We start from the raw sequence: 27020 nt of genomic DNA on the forward strand, positions 1-27020 counted from the left end.
ACCATAAAGCTTTCAGTTGCTCCCATTACATGAATGTCAGAACGCAGCTGCCACTTTCCAGGAGAAATTCTTTCCGTTTTCATTTTGGAAGTACAGGGTGGAATTTTTTTTTTTTTTTGGTGTAGCACTCCCATGAGATCACCGCATTGTATCTGCAGGTACCCTTATGGTACACAGGCCGTAACGGTACCTGGTACCAGTAAAATCACAGAATCACAGAGGACCCATTCAAATGTGATCCTTGTAGACATGATCTGGGACACTTACCATTTACAATGAACCAGTAATGTGCCCTTAAAGCAAAGAGACGGCTCAACAAAAACAAAAGTATTAAGAATCAGATTTTCTGTTGCTTCAAAGCAGAGCCATCAATGTACAGCCATAGCTACCGATAAATCTCAATGACAATTCATTCAGTTTAAAGCAAAGTGGCTGAAAAAGGTGAATGAGGGACCAGCCTTACAATTATGATCTCATTTGCTGATGCAAAGGGAAGGCCACGATTTTCCATCAGTGCCTAGACATCCTTGGATTTCTATTTTTAAGTGCTCCACTTAAGACATTTGGAAGGGGTATATTTCACCAATCACTGAAGTCAGACCTCAAAAAGGCATCCTGTCAACCCAAGCCCATAGTCCTCCTTGGCTAGAAGGGTTAGTAAACAGATAAGGAAAGCTGAACTGACATCTGATGCTGGAAGGAGTTCAGTCCATTACCATTTTAAGTGGCTTATTTAGTGATGCACTTTGGTGGAAGAAGAGCAGAAGAAGTCCTGAGTACTGATATCAGTGAAGACCAGAAGGATGAGCGAGTCAGGAAGTATACACTGAGAAGAAAAAGAACACAAAGCCAAAACTTTGTATTTTTGTCAAAGGAAGAAAAGAAACAAGGAATATTTGAGGTTCAAGACAGAGCTTATATCCCAAAGTCTTGTCAGGATATCAGAAGAAGAGAAAAAGGGAGAGGAGGGAGTGAGGAATTCTCTCAGCCAGCACGTTTTTCCATCCTTGCATTGACTTTCCCAGAACTGCAAGCATCTTAAATAATAACAGAAAAACACAAAATTCCTTCCTTCCAATACTACAGACTGCTCCTAGACTTAATTATTATGACAAATGGAATATAGGCAGGAATCTGCTAAAAGAGCAAAATTATCACATTTCATTTATCCCAGAAATAAAACTGGTCATCGGGTAGGAAGGGTTTTAGTGCAACTGAGAACAAGAATTTGAAGAATACCTTTCAATTGCCAATGCCAGATAAAAACTCTGAACTCTGCCAGCTGCCATTAAAGGTCACTATTCAAATTGTGTTTATTGAGATCTGGGGTTTGTACCTTTCATTTCAGTAAAATACACTTACAGTAGTCATACTGCTGTTTTAAAATAAAGGAGCAGAAATTTAACGTTTTCAAGAACAATTAGGACTCGGTGAATTGAGGGACAGGGAACTGCTGGAGCGAGTCCAGCGAAGGGCAACTAAGATGATTAAGGGATTGGAGCACCTCCCTTATGAGGAAAGGCTGAGAGAGCTGGGACTCTTTAGCCTGGAGAAGAGAAGGCTGAGGGGAGACCTTATTATGGCGTACAAGTATCTAAAGGGTGGGTTGAAGGAGGATGGAGCCAGGCTCTTTTCACTGGTTCCCAGTGACAGGACGAGGGGCAATGGGCACAAGTTAGAACACAGGAAGTTCCGTTCAAACACACGGAAACAGTTCTTTACGGTGAGGGTGAAGGAGCACTGGCACAGGCTGCCCAGGGAGGGTGTGGAGTCCCCTTCTCTGGAGATTTTCAAGACCCGCCTGGATGCAGTCCTGAGTAATGTGCTCTGGGCAATCCTGCTTTAGCAGGAGAGTTGGACTAGATGATCTCTAGAGGTCGCTTCCAACTCTGATAATTCTGTGATTCTGTGATTCTGTGATTCTGTGAATTCTCTTCCTTATACAGAATTATGCTTCATTTTGGAATTTGAAATGAAGTGGCATGTTCTTACAATTTTCCAGTGACTAGAAAGGTAACAAAGTTATTAGAAGCATATTTTCATTAATGTTAATTGAACTTTCTTACAGGACTCCAAAGGTAACAAGTTTATTAAATACATTTGTTGTTCCTGCACTTCCACTTAAATGTATACTTAACACCGAATCCCACGTGAAAGGAGAAACGCCAATGACTTTTCTTCCAAATTGTCACAGTTAAGTAGACTTGTATCCAAACAACAGAAATCAAGCATTTCAAATATTTATACATTGAAATAAATGGAAAAGGAAGTGGACTTTCATTACATTTAATTTTGAAGATAACCACAGTCATAAGAGCACAGAGGGTGATTCTTAAGAAGAAATCTAGGGCTTCATTTAGTTCTCTAAACATAGGTGTACAGCCACTGAACACATCCTCAGGTATCTGAAAAGATCCATTGTGGCATTGGCAAAAATTGCCCTAAAATAATCAGTAATCAAAGAAATACTCAAAAGACAGGAAAAAAATAATCTCCAGTATTTATCTGAACATAATTCAATAGTATATTAGAAATGCCCCAAATGCAGTAACTGTGCAATCTTAGGTCAGAGATCTTATAACTGTTTTGTATAAAATTCATGTCTTTTTCCAATTCTTTTCACTCCTGCAGCACACCCTTCCAACAGGACACACTGTTCTCAGTATAGAAGCTAACACAGAGGAACATATTTTTCCGCTCTAGCCTCTAAAGTAAGCATCCCTAGACTTCACTGTAGACCGTGGGGAACCAACAAATTAACAACATGGCAGAATAGGAATTCTTTTTAATCACAACACTGTCCATTCTAAGTAACCTCTTCTAACTGGAAGATCCAAGCCAAGTTCCTCCTTCCTCAGTGCTTGAGTAACTGTCTCACACACAATGAAAGACAAGAGCTGATGAAGCTGATCAACTTCTTTGTCGAGGGCTCAGGATCGCCCATGAAATTACATTTTAATATAGAGCTTCTAGGAACAAATGTTGGTTACCAGAGTTATAGCCGTGCTCAAAGTTTAACTACATGTTTGCAAAGTCTATGTTCAAAAATTCCACAGTGTCCCTTCACGTGCTCCTTTCATGAACAATTCTTTAATGGCCTAATTGACTGCTTTCTCCTTTTCTCTACTCAGTTTTAAATTAGCGTGAAAACTGAGGATTTCTGGCTCTATTGTCTTCTGTAAAAGCATATTAATTGCAGTAGAAAACCAAAACAAATTTAGGCTTTGTGTGACCTATCTTGATGCTTAATTTTGATTGCTTGGTCCAACTTTCTGAAGAGCGGGTCTCTGATTTTCAAGTGTTATGCACACACATCTGCAGCCAGAATTTCAGAAGATGTCACCACCCAGCATAAAAAGTTCTTTGGGAAATTTGGCCTTCAAAAGAGTGTTGAGCTCTTTTGAAAACATGTGCTATAAATCCTAATTGTTTTTGAAATTCACTTCTTGTTATATGTTTATGATTCCCTCATTTTTAGAGAATCATTTCACTTAGTTATTACAATACAAATCCAAATTTTTCAAGATTCAAAATAACAAGATTTTATGAACAAATCTTTAAAAATCCACAGTACTTAATAAATCCTGTTATTCTGCCATTTAGCATTCTAGCCATCTTTTTATTTTTAGTCCTTCATTTCCTCTTCATTCTCATGTTTTACTTTGGATTCTTGATGAATGATCACAGATTCCGTTTTTCAGTTTATTTTTCTTCCTTTTCTGTTTGTACATTTGGCTACTTTAATGTCTTTTAACTTCCTAGAAAAAAATAATTTTTATAGGTTTATTTGAATTCTGACTGCGTACATCTGAAAATGAATCAGATGTTTCATTAACAGCGAAATAAACAACGTTATTGAAAAAATTCAAGTGTTTTGAAATCAAAATTATTGTTATGTTTTCCTACTTTCAGTCAAGACCAAAATCCTGATTTTTATATTGTTTCTATATTCAACTGAGCAGTAAACCCAATACATCAAAGAAGGTGACAGAAGTTGAAGTTCCAGTGAACTCTATATTTTGTTCAAAATATGATTTTCCTCTGAAAGTCTTGGGAATTCATTTTCCCCTTTTTCCTCAGGCCTTCTTATCACAGGCTTATGAGCCAAACAACCTAATCTTAAGGCAGTGTTATTACTGACTCTGAATTCCCACTCTTAAAAATGTGATCAATGTTAAAAACAGAACCGTGTATTTGTATGGTAGGTAATTACATTCCCACGGCTATATTGCTGATGATTTTGTCAAGCCTGTCTTTTAATTACACCAGACATCAATATTGATTAAATTTGCACTTGTGCTTTTAACTATCACTCTACTATTTACCAGTCCCATCCGACCTTCAACATTTCTGGACTGAAAGTTTTCCTGACTCAGAAGAGTCCTGAACTATATGTACTCTAGTATTTCCCATAAAGTTCTAGGACTGAGCAGGTGATACCTACCTGCTTTGCCCACAAGGTATGGTATGTATACACATGGCAGCACTGCTCAGAAGCGCAGTATCTAAATCATAGAATTGTCCAGGTTGGAAGAGACCCTTGGGATCATCGAGTCCAACCATCTACCCTCCTCTACAAAGTTCTCCCCTACACCATATCCCCCAACACCACATCTAAACGTGTCTCAAACACATCCAGGGATGGTGACTCAACCACCTCCCTGGACAGTCTATTCCAATGCCCGACCACCCTTTCTGTGAAAAATTCTTTCCTCATGTTCAGTCTAACCCTACCCTGTCGGAGCTTGAAGCCATTCCCTCTTGTTCTGTCATTAATTACCTGTGAGAAGAGACCAGCACCAACCTCTCTACAGTGTCCTTTCAAATAGTTGTAGAGAGTGATGAGGTCTCCCCTCAGCCTCCTGCTCCTCAAACTAAACAGTCCCAGCTCCTTCAACCGCTCTTCATATGATTTGTCTGCTAGGCCCTTCACCAGCTTCGTTGCCCTCCTCTGCACTCACTCCAGCACCTCCATATCTCTCTTGTATTGAGGTGCCCAAAACTGGACACAATACTCGAGGTGTGGCCTCACCAGGGCACAATCACCTCCCTACTTCTGCTGGCCACGCTATTTCTAATACAAGCCAGGATGCCGTTGGCTTTCTTGGCCACCTGGGCACACTGCCGGCTCATACTCAGCCGCTTGTCAATGAGATCCCCCAGGTCTCTTTCTGCCAGGCAGCTTTCCAGCCACACCTCCCCAAGCCTGTAGCGCTGCATGGGGTTATTGTGGCCCAAGTGCAGAAACTGGCACTTGCCCTTGCCCTTGTTTTGTTTGCAAAATACATATAAGGCAGTATTAAGAATGAATTATATATATATTTCAAAAGTATTTTGTAGAAGGCAAAACAGAGCTTTAATACTTTTCTGTACCTTATCTTTCTGGTATCTCTATTTCTGGTTTTAGGAGAGAGATTTAGGAATCAAATGATAAGACAAACCAACAGTGTATAAGTCTTTGGTCCATATTTGGTAGCTACAAAAAAGAGTGGATTTAAAAATGAATTTTGTTTAATTTAATGTATATCCCTGTTTTTTCAATTCTTAAGACTGACATATTGTAATCTTTAAGCTTTCTGTTTTCTAAACTGAGTTCTATATTGACGCTTTTTGGTCAGATAGCGAACTCAGCCAGGCAAATCCACGACTCTGCTACTCCCTTTCAGGTGTTGACAGTATGATGAACTACAGCTTCCCTGTAGCTAACATGAGCTGAGCCACGGTGTACTAACACAACAAACTAGAAACATGGCATAAAATACCGGTGAGCGGAATAAAACAAAACAATTCAAGTCAAGGTTAATTTCAAAAAGCTTTCTTTGGACCCGATTATCAGGCACGGGCTTTGGCCAAGTAGGCTGACAAGTACCATAAGCCTAACCCAAACCTTCCGTTCACGCTTCCTTGGTGTACTCTAGGTTTTGGTTTACCAGTTTAAGATCTCAACCACAAAGACGACCATGAAAAGGGGCATGGTTCAACAGGTAATCCTTCCCAACGTGAAACTCTGAAAACTCTACAAGTTCCTGATCCTAAAGTTTTGTGTTGCTAAAAAATCCAGAATTCCATCCGCATATGCCAGCAACGCGACTCTCACCTTTCGTTGTTTCTTGCTTGCTACTTTTACAGTTACGAGCGAGAACAAGTCTGCATTGCAGACAGGACAGATACATAATGGAGCCCTCTGGAAATGTCTTTTAATTTTTATTTGCTCCTTTTTGGGGGGGGGGAACAAATGTAAAGTATGAATCCTATTATCTCATTTTAGAGGAAATTGGATCGTTATCTAGCAGGCAGTTATAAACTGTTGACTACAACATATTTGGTCAACATATGAGTCAGAAGACGGTACCATGTGCTACAGGCTACACAATGTATGATTAAAAGCTAATTTCTCTGCTTAAGACAAGGAATCAGAAAACAGAAATCCAGAAAGAAACAAAGCAATAATGGTCAGGTATCTTCACAGCATGACTGAAGACTATTCTCAAGTTGTTGATCACATTTCAGTTCCTGATAGGTTTAGTTACTTGCCAATAATTGATAGCTCATGCAACTTTGGCTTGAAGCCAATTTTCCGTGATAAAAATCAAATGTGGAGAAAGGTGTATGCCTCTCTCTGGTGAAAACAAAAGACAAAAACTTTGACTCTATTTAATTTGCCCTCAGGCACTTTTACATTTGAAGATGTATCACCTTCAACAGTTTATTTCTTATGACATTTTAACTTTCCTATAATTTTTTGTATCCTTGAGATATTTCACATCCTATCGTTCTCCATATTACAAGGTGGGTTGTTTGTCCGTGAAGGGAAGAGTAATGTCAGGCAGACCCACGCAGCACATGGCGACCTAGACGGTGCCTGTTCCTATTCACAAAGGCGGCGTCCAGTGAGGGTTATACAAGAAATCCCGCCTGCGTGTTGATTGCTTTTTCTTACAGTTTACATTTTTTAAAGCTTTTTTTTGGCGGGGAGAGGTAGAATAGAATATGACTGGGACCGTTAGGATTAGAGAGTCTGTCATCAAGCCAGTGAAAATAGTGGTTGTTAGTGGTCTCTTGGGTGAGCTGACACTCTCAACCCCATTCCACAGTTATCAGCCTTTCACCAACGGCGTTCTGAAGTTTTGTTGAACTTTTACATTCAGGCCGGTGGCCTTCTGTGTCTTAGTCAAAAGTCAGTATCTCCCTAACAAATCTCTCTTTGTCATGAACTCACCCACTATTGCTCTTTGCTTTGCAGCCTCCCACCCCAACGAGAGAGAAGGTTGTATGTTTGTCTTAGGTTTTCATATGAAGGTTGTTTTCATTTTTCCTTTTTTTTTTTTTAAAAAAAATCTCTCCACAGATCTTTGTAGAAACTTCCTTGATGCTTCAAAGATACGGTATCTTATTTATTTGGGCAGGTTTAATAAATCATCTGTGTTACTTCTTGCTTTTTCCAAATAAGAGAGCTGCATAATGTTTGCGTATGCAGCAGGTCCACGCTGCTTGCTTTACTGGCTGTTCCACGAGATTTACCGATACTGCCTGAGGCGACACGGAGAGAACATACCCGTCAGAACTTCGTCACCTCTTGCAAGGTGGATTATGCAGACTCTGCAATGCGTATAACATCAACCAAAGCAAATTTTAGTCTAATTGCTGGCTCAGCCCACCTGTGCTTCCTTGTATATGCTCTCAAGAACTGACAGAACTGTCAACAAAATGCATATATTATAGAGACAGTCCAATTTAGTGACTAACTTAAAACATCCATAAAGTTAAATTAACACACTTCTCTCACTGAAGGCAGCTTAATTTAGACTCATGATTAAATCTGTGCAAAACTGTGTTAGAGTCTGTCTTTTTTTGCTCCCTCAACACTTAAAGCGGGATGACGGTGGGTGTATACCAGCCCAATGCCATTTGCTTGGTTTTTTAATCTCATTTATCTCATTATTTATTTTAACCTCATTTATCTGGGATGGATGGACTAAAGGAGAAGAAAAATACATCAGACTCAGTTTAGCTTTATATCATGACCTAGAAATTCACAGTTCTCTTCACAAGATACGTATTTATTTGAAATGTGTACCGATTCCCTTGAGAGGTCGGCTAAGTATAGCCATCTACTTTTTTTTCCTGCATAATAATTTTGGGAATGTTGTCATTGGGTTTGTGTTACCGTAAGTCTTTCACTCATTTAATTTTTATGGGGTTTTTTGTTTGCACTTTATCATTTAAGCCTGCAAGCAACATGAAATTCATACAAAAACAGTGTTTATCCAGATCATGACCCCTACTGCGAGACATAACTACATATCCATATTCCACCCATCACTGCAATCCATTAAGGAACCAAGAGCAAACAGTCCTCAGCAAGGACAAATCAAAACAAGGCTGCACAAAACAAGGACATTTATTCACGCTTCTCCCGTGCTGTTGGTTACACTGCACACGAAGCATATTCCTCTACAGGAGAGAAAACATCATCTCTTCAGAAATCTTCTGGTTATTTTTCTATTTTATGGAGTCTTACTGTACTCCTCAAAAGATGTGAGATAAGCTTACTTTTGTAAGAGAACATACAAGGTAGTAAAAAATGTATTTGTTCATTAAGCATATTTTAAACTTAATAATCGCCAGTAAAATCATCAGAAGTTAATTTACCCAGACAACAGCTATGTAAACTGATTTTGTTAAAAGTATTGTGACATAACTTAGGTAATCAACATTTGAATTAGATGCTATTATATTAAATAAAACTTTCAAAAATGGAAAGAAAATTTATATTCTTTTTATCTTTCATTTTCTTTCTACTTCCAAAAAAGCACTAGAACTTCTAAGGAGTCAGAACCTGCTAAATTAGCGTCCTTTCAGAAGAGGTTTTCTGCAATGATGCCGCCACCAGTCTTGGATTACATACACAGGCTCTAACAACTGCAAAACAGGAACTGAACACATCTCATTGTCTTCACACAGACACTCATCACTTCCCTCACTCCTTCATGCTGCTGAAAAGATTCCCTAATTATCTCAAAGGTCAGACATGCCTAGCAGTTCCTGCACCATTAAAAAATCTCCCTCTTTTAATCTTGTCCCTGTGGATTTTTAGTAATTCTATATTAAAAGGTTTTTTTTGTTTTCTTGCAGAAATATGCGTATTTAAAAATATGGTGACTTCTCTCTTCCCTAGCATTATCAAAGTGCTTCCCAAATTCATAATCAACCTTTCAACACAACTGAAACTAAATTATTAATGTAAAAGGTCACTGCATTGAATTCAGTATTATAATAAATTACTTAGCAGAGGAATGCTGACGTGTTTCTCTCTCTTATGGCCTAATTCTACTTTCACTAAAGTCTGGGGGAGCTTTCCAAGTACTTCAACAGAAAGGAACTAAGTGTTAACCAGAGACAGAAGAACCAACTTGATTTGAGGCAGAAAGACAGCAGCAAGAGAATCTAATATTTGTCCAAGTGAGATTTTAAACCATTACAAAACAACTTACACGTTTCTTCTTCCCTCCCTATAAGTAACTATTCTCATCACACAAAGAGATGTGAAAAATAACTTATTTATCAGGTGGGATCTTTTTGCTATGATGGCCAACTATGCATTTGCCCACAGTGGCAAAATAGAATTCTATCCTTGTCCAGTTCAGCTCTTGGGAGAACCAAAAGCCTAATTAAAAAAAAAAAAAAAAAAGAAAAAATGAAAAAAAAGACTTGAAGGTTTTGTCTTTGGGAAACTGTATTTCAAAAAGAGGTTTCCTCTATCAGCAAACTTTGGAAAAGCTTTGATAACATATAGAACTGATGATGACCAACAGACTTGATAAATTAAAGTCTGAATAAAGAATATCTAAACATGGAAATATTCCTGAATAACTTCACGTGTGAACAATCTTGTCCAGAATGAATCTAGAATATTTTCAAATTATTTTTAGCTATTCTGAAAATAGATTAAGATCTATCAGAAAAATAATATTTATGGATAGGCGTTCACACATTGTTAAAAGAGATTTCTTACATTTCTTCTGTAAGTGAATAATTAATGCATTTCATGTTGCATACAAAGGCACATCGCAATGCAAACTATCTATTGCCATGTTTCACTGTTTTAATAAAGCTTCTTTTAAAACAAACTACTTCTGTATATACAGGTAATATCTCACACACGCTGAAAACAAACACCTCCCTGGCCAAGAGATGGCAAAGAAAAGAGCATTTCTGAAATTTCAAGTCCAAATCAATGTCTTTGTCAGAAGGGTCATGTGCAGAGATGTCTTCTCCCACTAAGATGTATTGCAAAGGGCTGCAGGTAATCAGGAAGAAGCAGTTTTCTAGACAATAAATAAAAAAAAAAGCTAATAGAGTCATGACATCTGTCACTCTGTTGTGTACCTGTAGGCCATCAACGTTTCCACGCAAGCTGTTCACAACAGATGGACCGTGGCCTTTTGGTTCAAGTATGAAACCACAAAACAAGGACTACATATGTCACGCTAAAGGTGTGTGTGATTTAGGGGAGCACCAAGGGTAATAAAAGACTCCATTACTAACAATGCAACAACAGAAACTTTGGAATGACAGAACAGAAGACTAATCTACTATCATCTAAATTTAAAAAGGAATGATAAAATGTATTTCTAGCTTTTTCTAACATCAGAAGTAACAACAATAATGTTTATAGATAAAAGCTCTTTTGCTTTTTTAACTAAATAATTTGAAAAATTTAGACAAGGACACATATAGGAACATCATCTAAAATAACTATATTAAAAAAACTCCAAATAAATGCTTCCCATGGAGGTCATTCAATCCCTGTGACCACTAATAATACTAATAATGGGCGAGCAAAACATTTTTATGTGGATTAGAAACAGGCTAAACAGACAGAACACTAACATCAGGGATATATAGCCGATTTCAGTAACTCAGAAGGTTAACAAAAAATGCCCAGTATCTCCTGTTAGGCACGTTTCATTATTTATAAAAGGGAATGAATAGCACCAACATTTTATACATCATAAAATAATTTAGAATAATTTAGTCAGCAATGAAGAAATGTTTGCTTAACTCAGGAAAGCTTGTTTAGCGGACAGCCTCCTGATGGGGGAAAGTCAGTACCAATTTATGAAGAATAAGACAGACTGTAGAAACCTTCTAAGCTACATCCAGCACCAGATCCTGAACAAGCTGCAGCTCCTCAAGTGAAAGACCTGAATGCAATTCATATACAGGCAAAAGAAAAAACATGAAAATATGGTTATGCTACTGTATGAATTTGTGGAATTGTTAAATGCGAACTATGTTCTTTTGTTACGTTCATCAGATTTCTTGCAAGAAAGTAAAGACCAAAAGATTTCTGTTTGGAAGAGAACACAGTGAAGGAAAGATATGGCAGGTGGTGTGCACAGAAATGATGTGACGGGACTTCCAAGGTATGAACTTGTTTTATACACAACTATTCCAACCTGTGTTAACAAAACTTGTGTTTTGTTAGCTATTATTTATGAAATCAAGCAAGTTCTAGCAATACTCAATGTTCTGAGGCACGGTAGCAATGCATGGTTTTGAATTATATATTACAGAACATTTATTTGCTTAAACTGATACATACTCAGAGGTTTTAAACTCTTCCTCCTCCATGAGTTTTACAGGAAGAGTAACGCTTACATTGTATGATAGTTTCACTCATTAATAGGTGTTAATTTATTACCACCAAGGTGCCGGCATTTCAAAAGCAGCATTGCAAATGAAAGATTAATGCTGTAACAGATTGAATTTCATTAGCAAGGAAATGTGTCAATCTTTTGATAAAATTAATGATCAAGCGGAGTGTTTTAGGAAACACTCAGTAGCGTTGCCAGCAAAGCACAAGGAAATCCTCCAAGTAAGGATTTGTATTTTAGAAGAGAACGCCTGGAGGATATAGCGTATTTATGAGTTAGGCTCAAACTCCAACAACTGAGAAAATAATTTTGTCACTCGGCTTCATTTTTCAGCTCTGCTGGCTGAACAAAGAGCGAGGAAGATCATGAGGTTAAGCCCAATTATCAAGTAAGCTGTACGTTATTGCATTTTTCCATCTCCACAGAGCAAGGCTGAAGAACGTTTTTCCTTCCCAGTGTCAAAAATTTTAGCAGTCAGACAAACTCTGGATTCTCCGCTTCCCACGAAGAGGCGAATCTTTTTTTAAGATTTGATGCCCACCATGAGAACTGAGAACTGTTCATGGTTACGTGTGTGCCAGCCAACAGACCGGCCAGGAACTATTCCCTGGTCCTGCCACGGAACAGGATGGCATGGGATGGTCGGTGTCCACATGGCTGAATTCTCCCTGGCCTAAAACCAGGATGTCTGCATCCAAACTAACTATTGGGAATGGTCCTGGGCCTCTCCAAGCCCAGAACCATGGCAGGGTGTTGCCTGGGAGTTGTCGGCTGCATTGGGCCAAAACGTCTCCTAGGGACCAGTCCAAAAACGTCACTGCACAGCTGGCCCAGTACTCAAATCCATGCAGTAGCTCCACTTAGTTACAAGTATGAACGTAACCTGTGTGGCCCTTCTCTATTAATTAGACTTAGTTGAAGGCATCAAACTAAGACTAAGTTTGTGTTAAGGGGTCTCCTGAAGAAACCAATATCAGAAGCCCCCCTGAGAGTCAACAGGAGAATAGGGATGGAGTCCAAAACTGAATTTATCCTGGGGTAAACTGGCAATTCCTGTTTCATTTCTCTTTTAATCAAATAAGAAAGCACTATTTCACAGAAGTTTAAGAAAAAACCCCGAAGCACCCCCCATTCACTTGCAGAGCAAAACGGCCCAAGAAACTACCAGCATTCAAACCCGACAGCTGAGGAGCAACCAAGAAGGAGAGATAAGGAGATAGCACTTTCTGCTTTTCATGCATGCTAGCTCAAGTTCATCAGGCTCCCTCATCACTGTACAAGAGGGACAATCGAGTCTGTATTTGGTTACATTATGAAAAGGCTTTAAATTGGGTAACAAAAATCAAATCTGCTAAACATACACTCCAAATATAAACATTTACCGAACTATTTGAACAATAAATGCAACGCATTAACCTCTAGCTCAGAATAATAAACTGTAAGCAATCAAAGGCTCTTAAAGAAGAGAATTTAAGACCCAAACCAAAACTCATGTAATAAAAGAATATCACATAAGAACTACACAAAAATAAAATCAAATGATCTAGCTACTAAAATACACATATGTGCTCAAAATCTTGTGGGAATCAAATATTCCAGTAAAAATAAAGGGAGAGATGGAAACACAAGTTTCTTATTATCACACTTCATATGTTATAAAACCTAACAGTTAACTTATTTTTGGCAAAGGGACAAAGGTTGCACAACACTCTGGCTTACACAAATATTTTCTATTGTTAAATGCATCTTAAATGTAGCTTGCCATATATTAACTTCATGCACACAGCGTACCGTGCAGTCTAAGAGTGTCCCAGAGATACCTACGTTTCAAAACACTGATGAACAGCAAGCTGCCAGCATCCAGCGAGCCAGGTGTAAAGAAATTACTCAACAATTCATACTTTAATTGAAACCAGATAAAATCATTTGTGTAATAAAGACCGTACAGATGTTGACCAAAGAAAAGTTGATATTTTTGGACAAATTACCGCACATGATATTTTCTAGAACACTCCCTCTTGAAAAGATAAAACAGTAATAAAAGTTCTCTCAAAAAAATGCCCTTGTTTATAATCACAAAGTGAAATATGCCTGTGGAAATATATCAGGTTAACCTCATGTTTCACGTTTTCAGTTGGTGTTTCCTTTAAAAGAAAAAAAAAAAAAATTAGACATGCAGTGGAAATGGTTATGAAGAAGGGGAAGAACCTACTCATGCGTATATTAAACACAGACTTCACGCTAAAACTGCACTTTCCTTCCACTGAAGATTTTATAACGTAAAGGAAGAGGCAACGATTTAGCAAGAGTGAATGTTTAAGAATAAAAATTCAGTATTCTTCATTCATCATCCGCTAGTAGGCTGAGCTATTACTGAGCACTAACAGTTTGCCATTTACAGAGCTTCAAGGACACAGTCAGGACACAGTTCTGCCTGAGCCTTCTTATTGCTTCACAGTGACAAAGAAAAAAGTTCAGACAGACAAGAACATGCAGCAACACCTCCCATTCTCAACGAGTTACACAAACCAAGACTGTTGCAGAAGCAATGGCATATGCATACATATTAAATTTTTAAAACGACATCCTTCATAGCAGTACTCATCACAATTTATACTGTTATTCTTTTCCGTACATTTCCCCACGTACAGCCGGCAATCTGCTTGCCTTGAGATAAGAGGCTGCTATTAAAATCATAATGAGCCTTAATTTTTGGTGTAGTAACATAATGTAATTGCCAAATATCTGGTGATCTGTTCATATATTATTTAAAGATGAGAAGACAACCAGAAAACCCTAAATATATTTGTCATTGTTATCAATTATCTATATTACAAGGACATTTAAAAGTCCAAATTCATAGTCAAAACATTATTTTACATTAAAACACTTTATTATATGTTATTAGGATTAGTCATTCATGGTTTTATTTCATTTTAATTAAAAGTTTGTGTATAGCAGAATAGAGCTTCCAGAGGAAAGACACGGCATTACCCATAGGCTAAGCAAGCGCACTGCTTTGCTAATATCCCGTTCTATAAAGATAATGTACCTGAAGTTCTGACGCTCGCTTCATCATCTCCAGTGTGATGTAGCAGCCAATAGAATGAGCAATCAGTACCAACTTTATATCTTTTGATACATTCTTTTTGAGGAAGTTCAGCTTATGCTCTACTTGTCCGTTAAGTCCAAAAACATCCTCTAGCTCCTTAATATCTGTGTCTGAAACATAAGAGAAAAAAAGTCCTTTGTTTTAATGATAGAAATGTCAAGTATCTCTTTTTTTTTCCCACTTCTGTGGAAACCTCTAAAATAAACTTATTAATTAAAAGAAAAAACAAACACCAAACTGAAAAAATTAATTTTGAGTTACCACCACTGGTAAACACAGACTGATGAATCCCATGTACAGGATGTGAAGCCTTATGTGTAGCTGCGGAACCAGGGAAGGATACGGAAACACTTGGAGCTCCATGGCACATCATCTAGCATTGTGATCCCCTTCGTTCAGAACAAGACCAAACTCAAGGCATTGGATCACCTTCAATCAATCCAACTTTACATTGAGAGTTCAGGACCTACAATAGCAATACTGCCCAGGAATAAGAGTCTCTTCACTCAAGGCAAATTATTGTATATGTTAGCATGCACTAAGAATCTTCAGATATTCAAAATCTCATGTTTTAAAATAAAGATGCACAAAAAGGTCCCACGGAACGAGGAAAAATATGAAATGCGTATGTATCAACATGGAGCACTGGCACTTAAGCAAACAGCCCCTATTTGTGCAGGTTCTTATCATTGTCGATCCAGCCACATAGAAGAAGATCAAATTAGAGCTTCACGGTTATAGGTTATGGTGCAATTTAATTTCTGTTTTGCCAGAGACCTCCTAAAGGAGCTTGGGCAACCACTTACAATGAGGACTTCACTACTCGCTTCCTGGGCAGTCAACACAAGGATGATCTGGTGCCTGTAAGAATTTACAGCAATTCGGGCACCTTTAACTCTTGCTCATGAGGTGGGTGACATGACTCTGAAGTCCCCCCATCTAAGGGGGTTCACAGCTCTTTCATCTGCTAAAAAAGTGCTCCACCCACTAAACTAAAAGCGATGTTAAGGGTACACCACTCCAGTTTAAGCTGGAGTACTCTATGGAAAAGACTGTAAGAAAAAATACTGAAAAAAGAATGAAAGGAAAGAGGCAGAAAGAACGAAGTATGCCTACAGTTTATCTAAAAGAGATGTACGGGTACTAATATCACTTAATCTCTTAAGTCCACGCTGCAATCTCAGGGCTCAGTTTCATACTCCAGTTTAAACCTCTGATCTTTTACACTCCTTGCACGTTGACTTGCAATGCAGTTTTAGTCTGGAATAAGCCAAATCTCCTTGCCACAAGGTTCAGGCACATGATGGGGACCAGCTCATTACTGAGCCATGGTCCTACAGACAGCATACAGGTTCCTGGCAAAAGCCACCCACCTCTAACAGTGCAGGAGCAGCTACCAGAGGTAGCACACGCGCAGCCCTAACCAGCTCACCAAGTATTAGGTTTTTAACTTCCCACTTGGTTTCTTTGGATGTCCTCTGCATCAGTTCCCTACGTGAAAAATAGATGTGGAAGAAAGTATCCATCAGGCAGAGACACCATAAAGATACATACATTAAAGAGACTGAAGGGCACTCAAAAACTACAGTAAGAGAAAGTTAGCTGAAGGCGTAGATCCATTTCAGATGTAGTTGCTTTTGCGCCCGTTTGGAGAAAGTGATAACAGAAGCCTTTCTGCCTCTGTCTGTGAACATAGTTAATCAAGTTATAAAGGCTGATTGGTTTTTTTAATACGCATGTGGTATATTTGATGGCAATTGGTCAGTAACCTTAAATGCTAAAAATGACTAACACTACTGTAGTGAAGTTACCGAGGTTTTGACAGCGATGGTATTAACTGGTAGCCTGAGTGGGTTGGCACTGTATTGCCTTTTTGGTCATCCATATGGAACATAACCTTTTGAAGCAAAACAATTGCTCAGGAATGTGTTCTGATGTCTTTTTTTCTGAGCTTAATCTATTAACACAGAGGTCACAACAAAGAAGTTCTTCAGTTAAACTAATATTTCTATTAAAACTACTAACTAATGATCATATCCCAGCATAATTTATAGTAGTTTACTCTAAAAGAAAAAAAGGGTTTACTAAAACACACTCAAGGAATGCCAAATTAGATGAGAAGTAATATTTCGCTTATTAGGTTTTCTAAAAGTAATGGAAACCAAAGAGCTTATTCTGTTTTCTGAAACCCTAAATAAAAGCCTAAGGCCAAAACATTGTTTTTAAGCTTAGTTTCTATTTTTAGCAAAAGCCATCTTTCCTACATTTTATTTATCTACACAGCAGCTTAACCTCATGCAGGAGTGGGCTGTCTACATCACACGTGCAATTAAGGGTGTGTATAACATGCGTAAAACACAGAATACTAGAAATATGATGTCCCACTGGATACAGCAACAAGTGAAAGTGTACGTTGTGTTGAATATATTACTGTGCCTTGGGTTGAGCAGGTCAATTTTCCCTTGTAAACATTTGCTATCATTTCCATACTGTTTTACTCAGGCACTGCCATTTCCAGTGATTTATCAGCACATATTTTAATGTTTGACATTCCATTCATAGCTTTAATTCTTGAAAAGAAAGTGATGTTACAAGAATTTCAGCTTATTTCCAGGTTAGAGCAAGGGAAAAGAGGTAAAGTAGGTGTATAAAACTTCTAGAGAACTTCTCATGGCTCGCAAGGCCCCAGAAACCAAGCAGGAAACAAATCAAATTTTTATTTGTCTTGTTCAATGTCAAGAGGTTAATGGTTGCTTTTCACAACACGAATTCAGTATCTGCTACAAGAGATGCTGAACATTGCTGCGACGCAATTAATAAACAACACAGCAGACAGTCTATCCCAATCTCAACATCTTTCAAGTTATGGTGGACAACTATGTTAGACAAATACAGTTAATTATTTTAGTTATTAAGACATTAGATATCTAATTTAATATTTAGTTACCTAAAAAATAGCAGCGCAGAGATTCAGGGCTGAAAGCGAGCCCCGACAGCCAATGCTGACCCCAGAGAATTGTTTCAGCTGTTTAATACAACTTCTCCTTTTCTTCTGAAATACTGGTTTGCTGACAAACCAAATCACATTGGCACTACTCCTAGAGAAGCCACACTGGTGGATGAGCGTGCAGTGCGGGGTCTGGCGATCCACACGCAAAGCCCTCCTCATCACCGCCCGACCCTGCACTCTCGTCCGGTGAAACTCCAACGTCACGTAACCCTCTATCGAAACACGCATCCTGTTGTACTTCTGGACAAACACAAAATTGCCCAGGGCTTGTGTCAGTCCATGTTTCCCCAACACAAATGCGACACTTCTAATAGTCCAAAATACGCTAGAGCTGGGCTGCGTCACAGGTTGGGAAGATTTATTTATTTATTTTGCAGAATAAAATCGCCCAGGGATTATCCAAAATCAACATCAGTTTCTTGGGTGGAGAAGCTTAAATGGGTTCTTTATATAAGCAAACAGACTTGCACAAACACACTGGCAGTCAGCTCACCGATGGCTCTGCATCAGAGAAGGGAGCAGAGTTACTTCACCTCAGGTGTGGAATGAACGGCACGGCTGAAGGAGAGCTCATTTAAGCAGTTTTCAGATAGTAGAAATTATACGACTTGCACCTCGTGCTGCAAACACCCCATCTGGGCCAAAGCATGTGATTTTATGACTTTATTTAGCTGAAGCGTATTAAAAGAAATACTGTATTTCTTTATTTTCTTTGGCAAAGCATTAATGTTCTGATGTGCTTTCGGAAAAACAAATGCGCCATCGCTTTAATGAATCTCTTTTTCTGACCTCTTCTAAACCCACAGTCAGAAAACAATGATAGATTAAAATAAAGTGTTTGCTCTAAGATTAGTCGACAAGTTAATCTCGCTAGGAAAGAGGACTTTGGTTTTCAGGGAAATAACAGAGAATTGTGTTTGTTTGTTTTTCTGCTGTGTATGCGAGGGAAATTCTTAGTCAGACAAAAAAAAAAGCATATCAGTTATATGAGCAGACTTTTGACTGGAGACTCATAAAATTTAGCCTTTCATTAAAAAGTCTCCAAAAATCATAGACTCCTTTTTAATGGATGATTCAAAAAGATACCGGAGGTCAGATGTTCCAACACTATCCTCAAATTTGTGCATACAATTTCTGCATGCTTTTGTGCTTCCTTAATCTCACAGGGGAACGCTTGTGCGGCCCAACTCCCAGCTACTCTGCTCGCACCAGGTGACTCAACATCTGAGCTCGGTATACATGGACACTTGTCCACTTGACACGGAATGACTTTGAAGTCTGTCCCAGGACCCGCTCATACACAAGGCCTCCAAATCACTCAAGAACAAGTAAGGAAACGTGTGAAAAGGTGACTTCTGACTCCTATGAGGAGAGGCTGAAAGAGTTGGAGCTGTTCAGCCTGGAGAAGGGAAGGCTCCGGGGACATCTTATTGCGGCCTTCCAGTACCTAAAAGGGGCCTACAGGAGAGCTGGGGAAGGACTTTTTACTCGGGCACGTAGCGATAGGACGAGGGGGAATGGCTTTAAACTGGAAGAGGGCAGGTTCAGATTGAACATTAGGAAGAAGTTTTTCACTTTGAGGGTGGTGAGGCACTGGAACAGGTTGCCCAGAGAGGTTGTTGAGGCCCCACCCCTGGAGGTGTTCAAGGCCAGGCTGGATCTGGCCTTGGGCAACCTGGTCTAGTGGGAGGTGTCCCTGCCTATGGCAGGGGGGTTGGAACTCGATGATCTTCAAGGTCCCTTCCAACCTAAACCATTCTATGATTCTATGATTCTATGAATTAAGCACCATGAAGGAAAGGGAGGTAAACCCCAATGCCCTAACTGTACTGTATCTTCTTCTTCCCTGTGTCATTTACTCTAGGAGGTAGTACCAGGATATCTAAGGACAAACTGTAATGAACCACCCGTATTAACTCTTGTGGTCAAGAATTTTCAGAACTGGACCTTTCACAGGATAAGGACAAGTAAGCATCTGGAGACTGAACCAGGGGACTGGAAAAAAATTCACCGCTTCCTCTGAAGATGCTGCGCATCTCAGCCGCGTGACACATCACCATACTGCTTAATGTTAACGTTGAGGAGATATAACAAATTTAAAGACATGAAAATGCAGTAACATCACAAGAAAGTATCAAGAGGAAGAAAAGCAAAGAGGGAGAAGATACTGAAAGGTCAGTGACGATATCAAAGCATGTGAAAAGGGAAGGCACAACACAGCAAGTACGGCCTACCAAATAGTTCAGGACAGCTAGCTCAGGGTCACATTAAGTGCACTGCATCTCCATCAAATACCATAAGTGCAACCAACATATGGGGCCAAGTGGTTTAGACTTTATGCCCCACCTCCTTTTTCCACTACAAATACATACAAAAGCTGGTGGGAGGAGCAGCAGTTGTGACTGAGTGACTACTGTTCAGATGGAGCAACCCGTGGAAAGTTTTATCTTCGCTTTTGTGTAGTGACAGGCAGAAAGCCACCCCACAACTACATTACTTAAAAGGACTACCTGTTCAACTGGCATGCGTTTTCAGAAGTCTAATTCTGGAAATTAAATAGATCGTTTGATTGGTTTTGTTCTTCGAGCAAAACACAGTAATTCCTTACAATTGAATGATGCCATCTGAAAATGTTTAAATACAGCTGTAAGCTTAAAAACTGAGATTTCAGGTTTGTGGGTCTCGTATGGGCAAATATGTTAGAAAATATATTCCCTAAAGATATATTGCTTCGAGCCTGAACGCTTCACCCAATCTTTCATTTGATTATTGAACCCTGGATAATTTGTATCAGCAAGCGATGAAATGCCAAAGAAATGGGATGGAAACCGTGAAAGTATGTTCAATAAATACTGAAGAACTCCTGACACCAGGAATCAGGTCTTAAAGCATTGTGTTTTAGATTAACCCTTAGACCTTAATCTGGCCCTCGTACCCTCAGGAACCGTTCATGCAACTTTTAAGATAAACACACCACTCATTAGTGTTTATTGGAGCAATTACTTTTTGTAAAGGTATCCTCCACAAATAAATTACCATTTACTCAAGATACTGAAGTGGTCATATATATTATTTTCTTTATTAGAAAAATAACAAGACCTTAATTTACAAATTGAACTACTGATTACCTTTGCTATGTACATACCTATTGCTGGGACACTTGTTTAACACCTAATCTGTTTTTCAAAGGAAGCTGTATTATAATTAAATTAGAACAAGCATAGTCTGACAGAATGAACTAATAAACATGACAAATACTAAACCTGAAATTTTTATTAAAAGCATACAGGAGCACACTGAACTTATAAAATTAAGATATCTGTGAGAGACTTCTTTTCATTTTGCATTCCCAGTCCCGCTTCCCTCTAACTGATCAGAGTAACTATTTCCACGGTATGATGAAATAACAGTACAAACTTTGAAGCAGAATTTTCTTGGTTGTCTCCAATCTTGGCAAGGCAAACACCATTAAACAGTGTTTTATTATGCAGTTCTACACCAATCTATGTCTCCAGAATCATTTTAACATGCATAAAGCAAATCTAATACGGGTGTTTTACATAACATAGATGGAAAAGCTTTCTGCATTTGAATGACTGTATTTTACAGTCAGTAAGCTGAATACCTACACAGAGTGCAATTTATAAGAATTTTCAACATCATATTATTAAAAAAAAAAAAAAAAAAAAGACTTGGCAGGGTAGAGGTTAGAGAACCATCACTGTACAGGAACAGATCTAAATTTCCATCACAAAGTGGCCTCAAGGAGCAAAAGCAAAGAGGTCTGAGCCGATGGGAAGCCAACTGTTCATGTTATGTTTCTTGTTTTCTGGACACGCTGAAGCCAAGCGAAAGGCTCTGTGAATTCCCTTCTTCACTTGCCCACACAAGCAAATCTGGAAGGGATTTCCTTCCTGAGGCTGACTGCGACGGAAAATGTATCTTGATACAGGAACAAGTACAAAACTCATTGGGACTTTTCTAGTCTCACACTTTTTTCACTTCTGGGCTGCACCTTTGATGGCAGCACACTACTTGGACCGTTTTTCAGCAGACCTAATTATTTTGAAGAAAAAGACCTGTAACTCCATGCTCATGTAGCTGAGTTTGTTGTAAAACTCAAGTAAGGTCATTCTAACACACCAGGTACCCCACTCAGCACACTATTTTACTTTGTAGGATACCCTCTATGAGACAAGTAACTACAGAGCAGAAGAAAACAATGGTGTGCCTTTACTTTACCAGAAATTAGGCCTTTATCTTGGCTTCATGCATTTTTTTCCCAGTTTTGAAGTCACTGCACATCTAGGTGTGCATATTTACCCTTGCAATATAACAAATAATTTCAGTACTGGCAGTTCTTCAAAATCTTCCAGCAATTCTCCCCTCTTCCAGTAATCTCAAAATGAATCAGCTCTACCACAGCTTAGTAAGGAAGAATCACTGAACATAGCCTGAAATAGTTAGGACTACATACAAAAAAACAGGTCCCAAACAAAACCAGTAACACCAGTGTAGTGGGAACCCCCGAACAAGTTACGCTTCCTGGGGTGTTGAGGTCTCTGGGCATTCCAGAGTAACCTTCCAGAGTAACAGCAAAGACAAGCCACCAGAGCAGTTGTCATCATAACTGGGCTCAGCCTTACCGTACCAGATGTACACCTCTCTGGCACTGCAGGAAAAAATAAGATAAAAGAGGAATTAGGAAGAAAGCAATGAAGTAGCCTTGCAGTGGCAGAGACTTCTAAAACAATGAGAGGAAGCAGACCTCATGTAGTCTACAACTACCTGAAAGGAGGTTGTAGTGAGATGGGGGTCAGTCTCTTCTCCCAAGTAACAAATGATAGGACAAGAGGAAATGGCCTTAAGTTGCGCCAGGGAGGTTTAGATTGGATATTAGGAAAAATTTCTTCACCAAAAGGGTTGTGAAACATTGGAACAGGCTGCCCAGGGAAGTGGTGGAGTCATCATCCCTGATGGTATTTAAAAGACATGTAGATGTAGTGCTCAGGGACACAGTTTAGACGTGGACTTGGTAGTGCTGGGTTAACAGTTGGACTTGATGATCTTAAGGGTCTTTTCCAACCTAAACAATTCTATGGTTCTATGATTCTACTTGAAGATCTGGTGGATGAGAAAATGAAGTCAATAACAAGACCTTCAGGAAAAAGCGTGCACCTAGGTCTGCACTTCTACCTGAAAGGGCTCCACATTCAGTCTGAGCCTCTGGATGGGATCATTGTACCAATAATGTCTGCCCAAGCAACAGAGAGAAAATCTTGCAATTTCCATTATCTTGGTGATTTGCTGAGCTTATGCCACAAAAAAGGCTACACTGCAAAAATCAGTCTAGGCCCCTCAAAACCCACTTTGACTCTCCAAAAAGTCTATTTTCCTTGCTTTGCCTGACTAGCAGGTGGGACTCCTGCAAATGTCTACCTTGCGTGTTTCCCTTACAAATACTCATTTCACATAAGATCTGAAATAGTATCACCCAGTTTTGCAAGGGCAAACGTGCTTCACTGGTATTGGAATTACCTTGCACCATCAGCCCGAGGCATGCGATGTATGAGCCTTTCCAGGAATAACGCACACTGAGTATGTTTTTCCCTAAGGTAATTCTTTATTGCAAACCACATCAGAATCAAGACATTTTCATGTTTGGCCAGATCGAACATCTTCCAACTTAACACAGGGAAAATTCATCTTCAAACTGAGGCACAGCACCTTCCTACTGAATGAGACAACTAAAAGCAACTTCAGTAAATAGCATACTTTAACAACAACTTGCATTTGTACAGTTTAACGATGGAAGGAAAACAAAATAATGATGTTCCACACGACAACAAGACTGGGCAGATAAAGCATAGGAGGTAAAGAAAGGACAGGCAATTGTATGAGCGTTGAAAGGAACAAAAATGGATGAGTATCACTTCACAGGAACACCAGGCGATGTATGATAAATGAGGTGCTGTGCCACAGTAGACAAGTCTAACAGTAACATCTATTGAAAAGAGCACTTCAAAACTTAACGGAATCACAGAATCACGGAATCTTCAGAGTGGGAAGAGTTTAAACTATGGGAAGTTTAAACAGATACAAATAGAGAAAGAGGGACTGAGAGCAAACAAGGGAGAGCCAAAGTTTGGAGCAAAGTAAGACAGCTGGCCAAGGAAGACACCCCATGTTATTCCACAGACAGCAAATAAGAAGAATTATTTTAAAAGCAGGAGAAAATGACAAGGAGCACACCACAATGTTAAGAGGGGGAAAGAGGGAAAAGCAAGCAGCTGAGAGTATACCTCGAAGGGCAGTTATACAGCAACTGGACAGATCAACGAGTGACATTTTCTGAAGTGCTTGACACTTTTACTGAATCCATGCTAAACCTTTTAATTTGTTACGCCAGTCCTGATTTCTCTTGAAAATCCATCCCCAAATTTTATTTAGAGCTGTGATATAAACCAAGACTGAAATGTTCAAATAAGTCTGACTCTTCAGAATAATACTAAAACATCACCTGTCTTTAGAGTAACACTAAAATAACACTAATGCATTTCCTACTTCACTAACTGCTATAGTGGTATTAGGATGGCTTTCAGTATAACTTAGTCCTTTTTCATTACTCTTGTGTACATTCATCTTGGATGATATTGTTTTAATAGAAGTATAAAGGAAAGTGTAAGTTTCTATCTTCATTTGTACACTGAAATGTTAAATTTAATATTAGGATAACCACCTGCAGCAAACAGATCCAAATTATTTCACAATACTGTCTAGCATCCTTTTTATTTTAAGTAATAAATGACCCACTTAGGCAAACATAACATTTTTCCAACTTTCATCTGTGTCCTTCAAAATCGATGGATTATAAGAAGTTTTCAAAGTTATTACCTTAGTTTCCCTGATGGTGTTGACTGGTGCCACACCGCTGACCGCAAAGAGCTATGTCAGTTTATTCCAGTGGAGAGCATCACCCCACGCTACCAGCGCTGTGGGCTGGAGCACAAAATGCATGCAAAATATTTTGCAATGCAGTACTACCTCCCAGCACTCAAATCAATGCCTCGAATCGCTACCTGTCTTGAAAAACCTTCTAAGTCTCTGTTAGGGCTCCTCTCTGCACGAGGAGCGCGAGCTGACAGCAAAGGGAACCAGCTGTGGCTCAGCGACTCCCGGCATTGATCCTCTGGATGTCAGAGCAACGGGGGGTCTGCTGCTGCCTGAAGTGATGTGAAGTGAATCCAGCAGCCGGGAGTGTCTAGCTCTCTGGTCTGACACTCGCCACCGAGTTACGCTTTCTGGCATCATCGGAAAAGGCCATGGTTTTGATTGAGGAGCACCGCACACTGTCTCTTTCATTACTTTGCACAGCATAAGGCAAAAGAGAATTGGACAAAACAGCATATGTAAAAACCTGAATTTATTAATTTCACCTTGTACATTCTTTAAAAATAGTAGGTTTCCTTATCATTTGCTGATGCTTTAAACAACCATCTGCATGTGCTGTATAGTGCAAATTTTATATCTTTGGGGACAAAACGCATTTTTGTCAAATTGAGCACTTTAAATTATGATTTATATCTTCTCTTCTCCAGCGGTCTGTTACACTATTCAAAAATTAATTGGCAGATTTATTCCCTGTTACCAAGATAGCAGTTTCCTTTTTAACCTTCCTGAAGAAAATGCTGAAGATTTCATTCTTAGTCGCCCAGCTGAACTCCACAGCAAGTAGGGCGACATGCCAAAGGTACTGGGATGGCTTTATTTTTCTTGGAGTTTTGTATTATAGCTGAAATAGAGACTAAAGTGCCACTGCTGCAAAGCTGATCTGTCATAGATGAATAAGGGATTTTTTTTTTGGTCTTCGTTTTTACACAGGTGACGTGCTACACAGAAAGCAAACCGATTCACCTGTGACCCACCAGCAGTGGTAGGGTCACTGTCGGGCAAAGGTTGATTTTCTCATTCATTTACATTAGCAGGCAGGGAAGCTGTAGACTTACAGACTCTTTGAAACTGCCTGCGGCTTTACAGTATAAATTATATAAATAGCAACTGAATTTTACCTGCACTCTACACGTAAACAGATCCAAGTATGATCATGTAGAGTTTAACATATACTAAAGTGCATTCAGAAGTACCGATACTGGTCTCTTAATGATTAATTGCAGGATAAAACTTCTTCCTCCAAATCACGTAAACACTAGTACAGAAGTCAGTGCAGTCTCTGACAGCAAAGATTCAGTGGTAGCATGTTCAAAAGCACAGTTCTGTTCTGAAAAAAAAGACACTATGATGGCAATCCTAGAGAATTTTAGTAGTCTGCTATAACATTTAACCCAATAGGGATTAATTTGGCATCTAAGAAGTCACCTGATCACACTAGTAATTTGATAGCTGCAGTAAATTAGATTATTTTAATAAATTTATTAATTCACAAAACATAAAATTCAACCTTTAGAAAGATAAGAACATGTCTAGCTTAAAGAAAAATAGTCCCATGCAGTACCAAAAGGAGAACAAAAGAAAAAATCCTCCAACCAGCAAGCAGCAATGAGACCCCTGAGTCACTCAACCTGAGTCCACAGTACTGTATCATTTTGTCCTTTATCATTTCTCAAAGCACACAGCCCTTACTCGGATCTTGCTGAGAGATTTCAGTAGATGCTCTAGAGGTAAGCGTAAGTCATTAATGAAGCTGATTATCTAAGAATGAGGCCATTTGCAGTTACTTCTTCCTGCATAGTCTGCCTTACAGCCTCCCGCATTTCCCTGGAACGCCTACATTGCTCCCTAAAGAAAGGGAAACTCCTAAAACCAAAGCGAACACAAAGACTCCATGTTCCTAACCTGATTATTTTTAGAATCTGGCATTACATTGTGCTTTGCTGATGGTTCCTCAGTGTTACAACTCTAGATCACTGTGAATTAAAAATAAAACTGCCATTAAACACTAGATTGATCCCATCAAGATCTGCACCATTCGTTGCAAGCTTTGTGGGTACCAAAATTAAATCAAAGGTCTATATCATAAACAAGAAATGTTTATTAATAAATAATTAATAAATTTCTTCCTACAGCTAACCTATGTAGCGAATAAATGTTTTGACTCAATTATCAAAACAAATACAGACCTGTTACACCTTCAGACAGAAGGGATTACTCTCTGCTATGGGGATAGTTTGTTTTCATTCTATTAGCCGATGTAAATATATCTTTCAAACTGACTTGGATT

General features: G+C 38.9%; 1 protein-coding gene across 1 annotated transcript in view; it reads right to left on the reverse strand.

Annotated features, from left to right (window-relative positions):
- The window catches only part of LDAH (lipid droplet associated hydrolase), a gene marked incomplete at its 5' end in the record, with an annotated part of 126184 nt that overhangs the window by 68203 nt on the left and 30961 nt on the right, over window positions 1-27020 (reverse strand). Inside the window, one exon of the mRNA XM_082480942.1 lies at window positions 14713-14882. Within this exon, the coding sequence (XP_082337068.1) occupies window positions 14713-14882 (170 nt within the window). The remainder of the gene's footprint in view (window positions 1-14712; window positions 14883-27020) is intronic.

The sequence above is a fragment of the Vanellus vanellus genome, assembly GCF_965231255.1.
Source record: "Vanellus vanellus genome assembly, chromosome: 3".
In the NCBI taxonomy this organism is placed as follows: Eukaryota; Metazoa; Chordata; class Aves; order Charadriiformes; family Charadriidae; genus Vanellus; species Vanellus vanellus.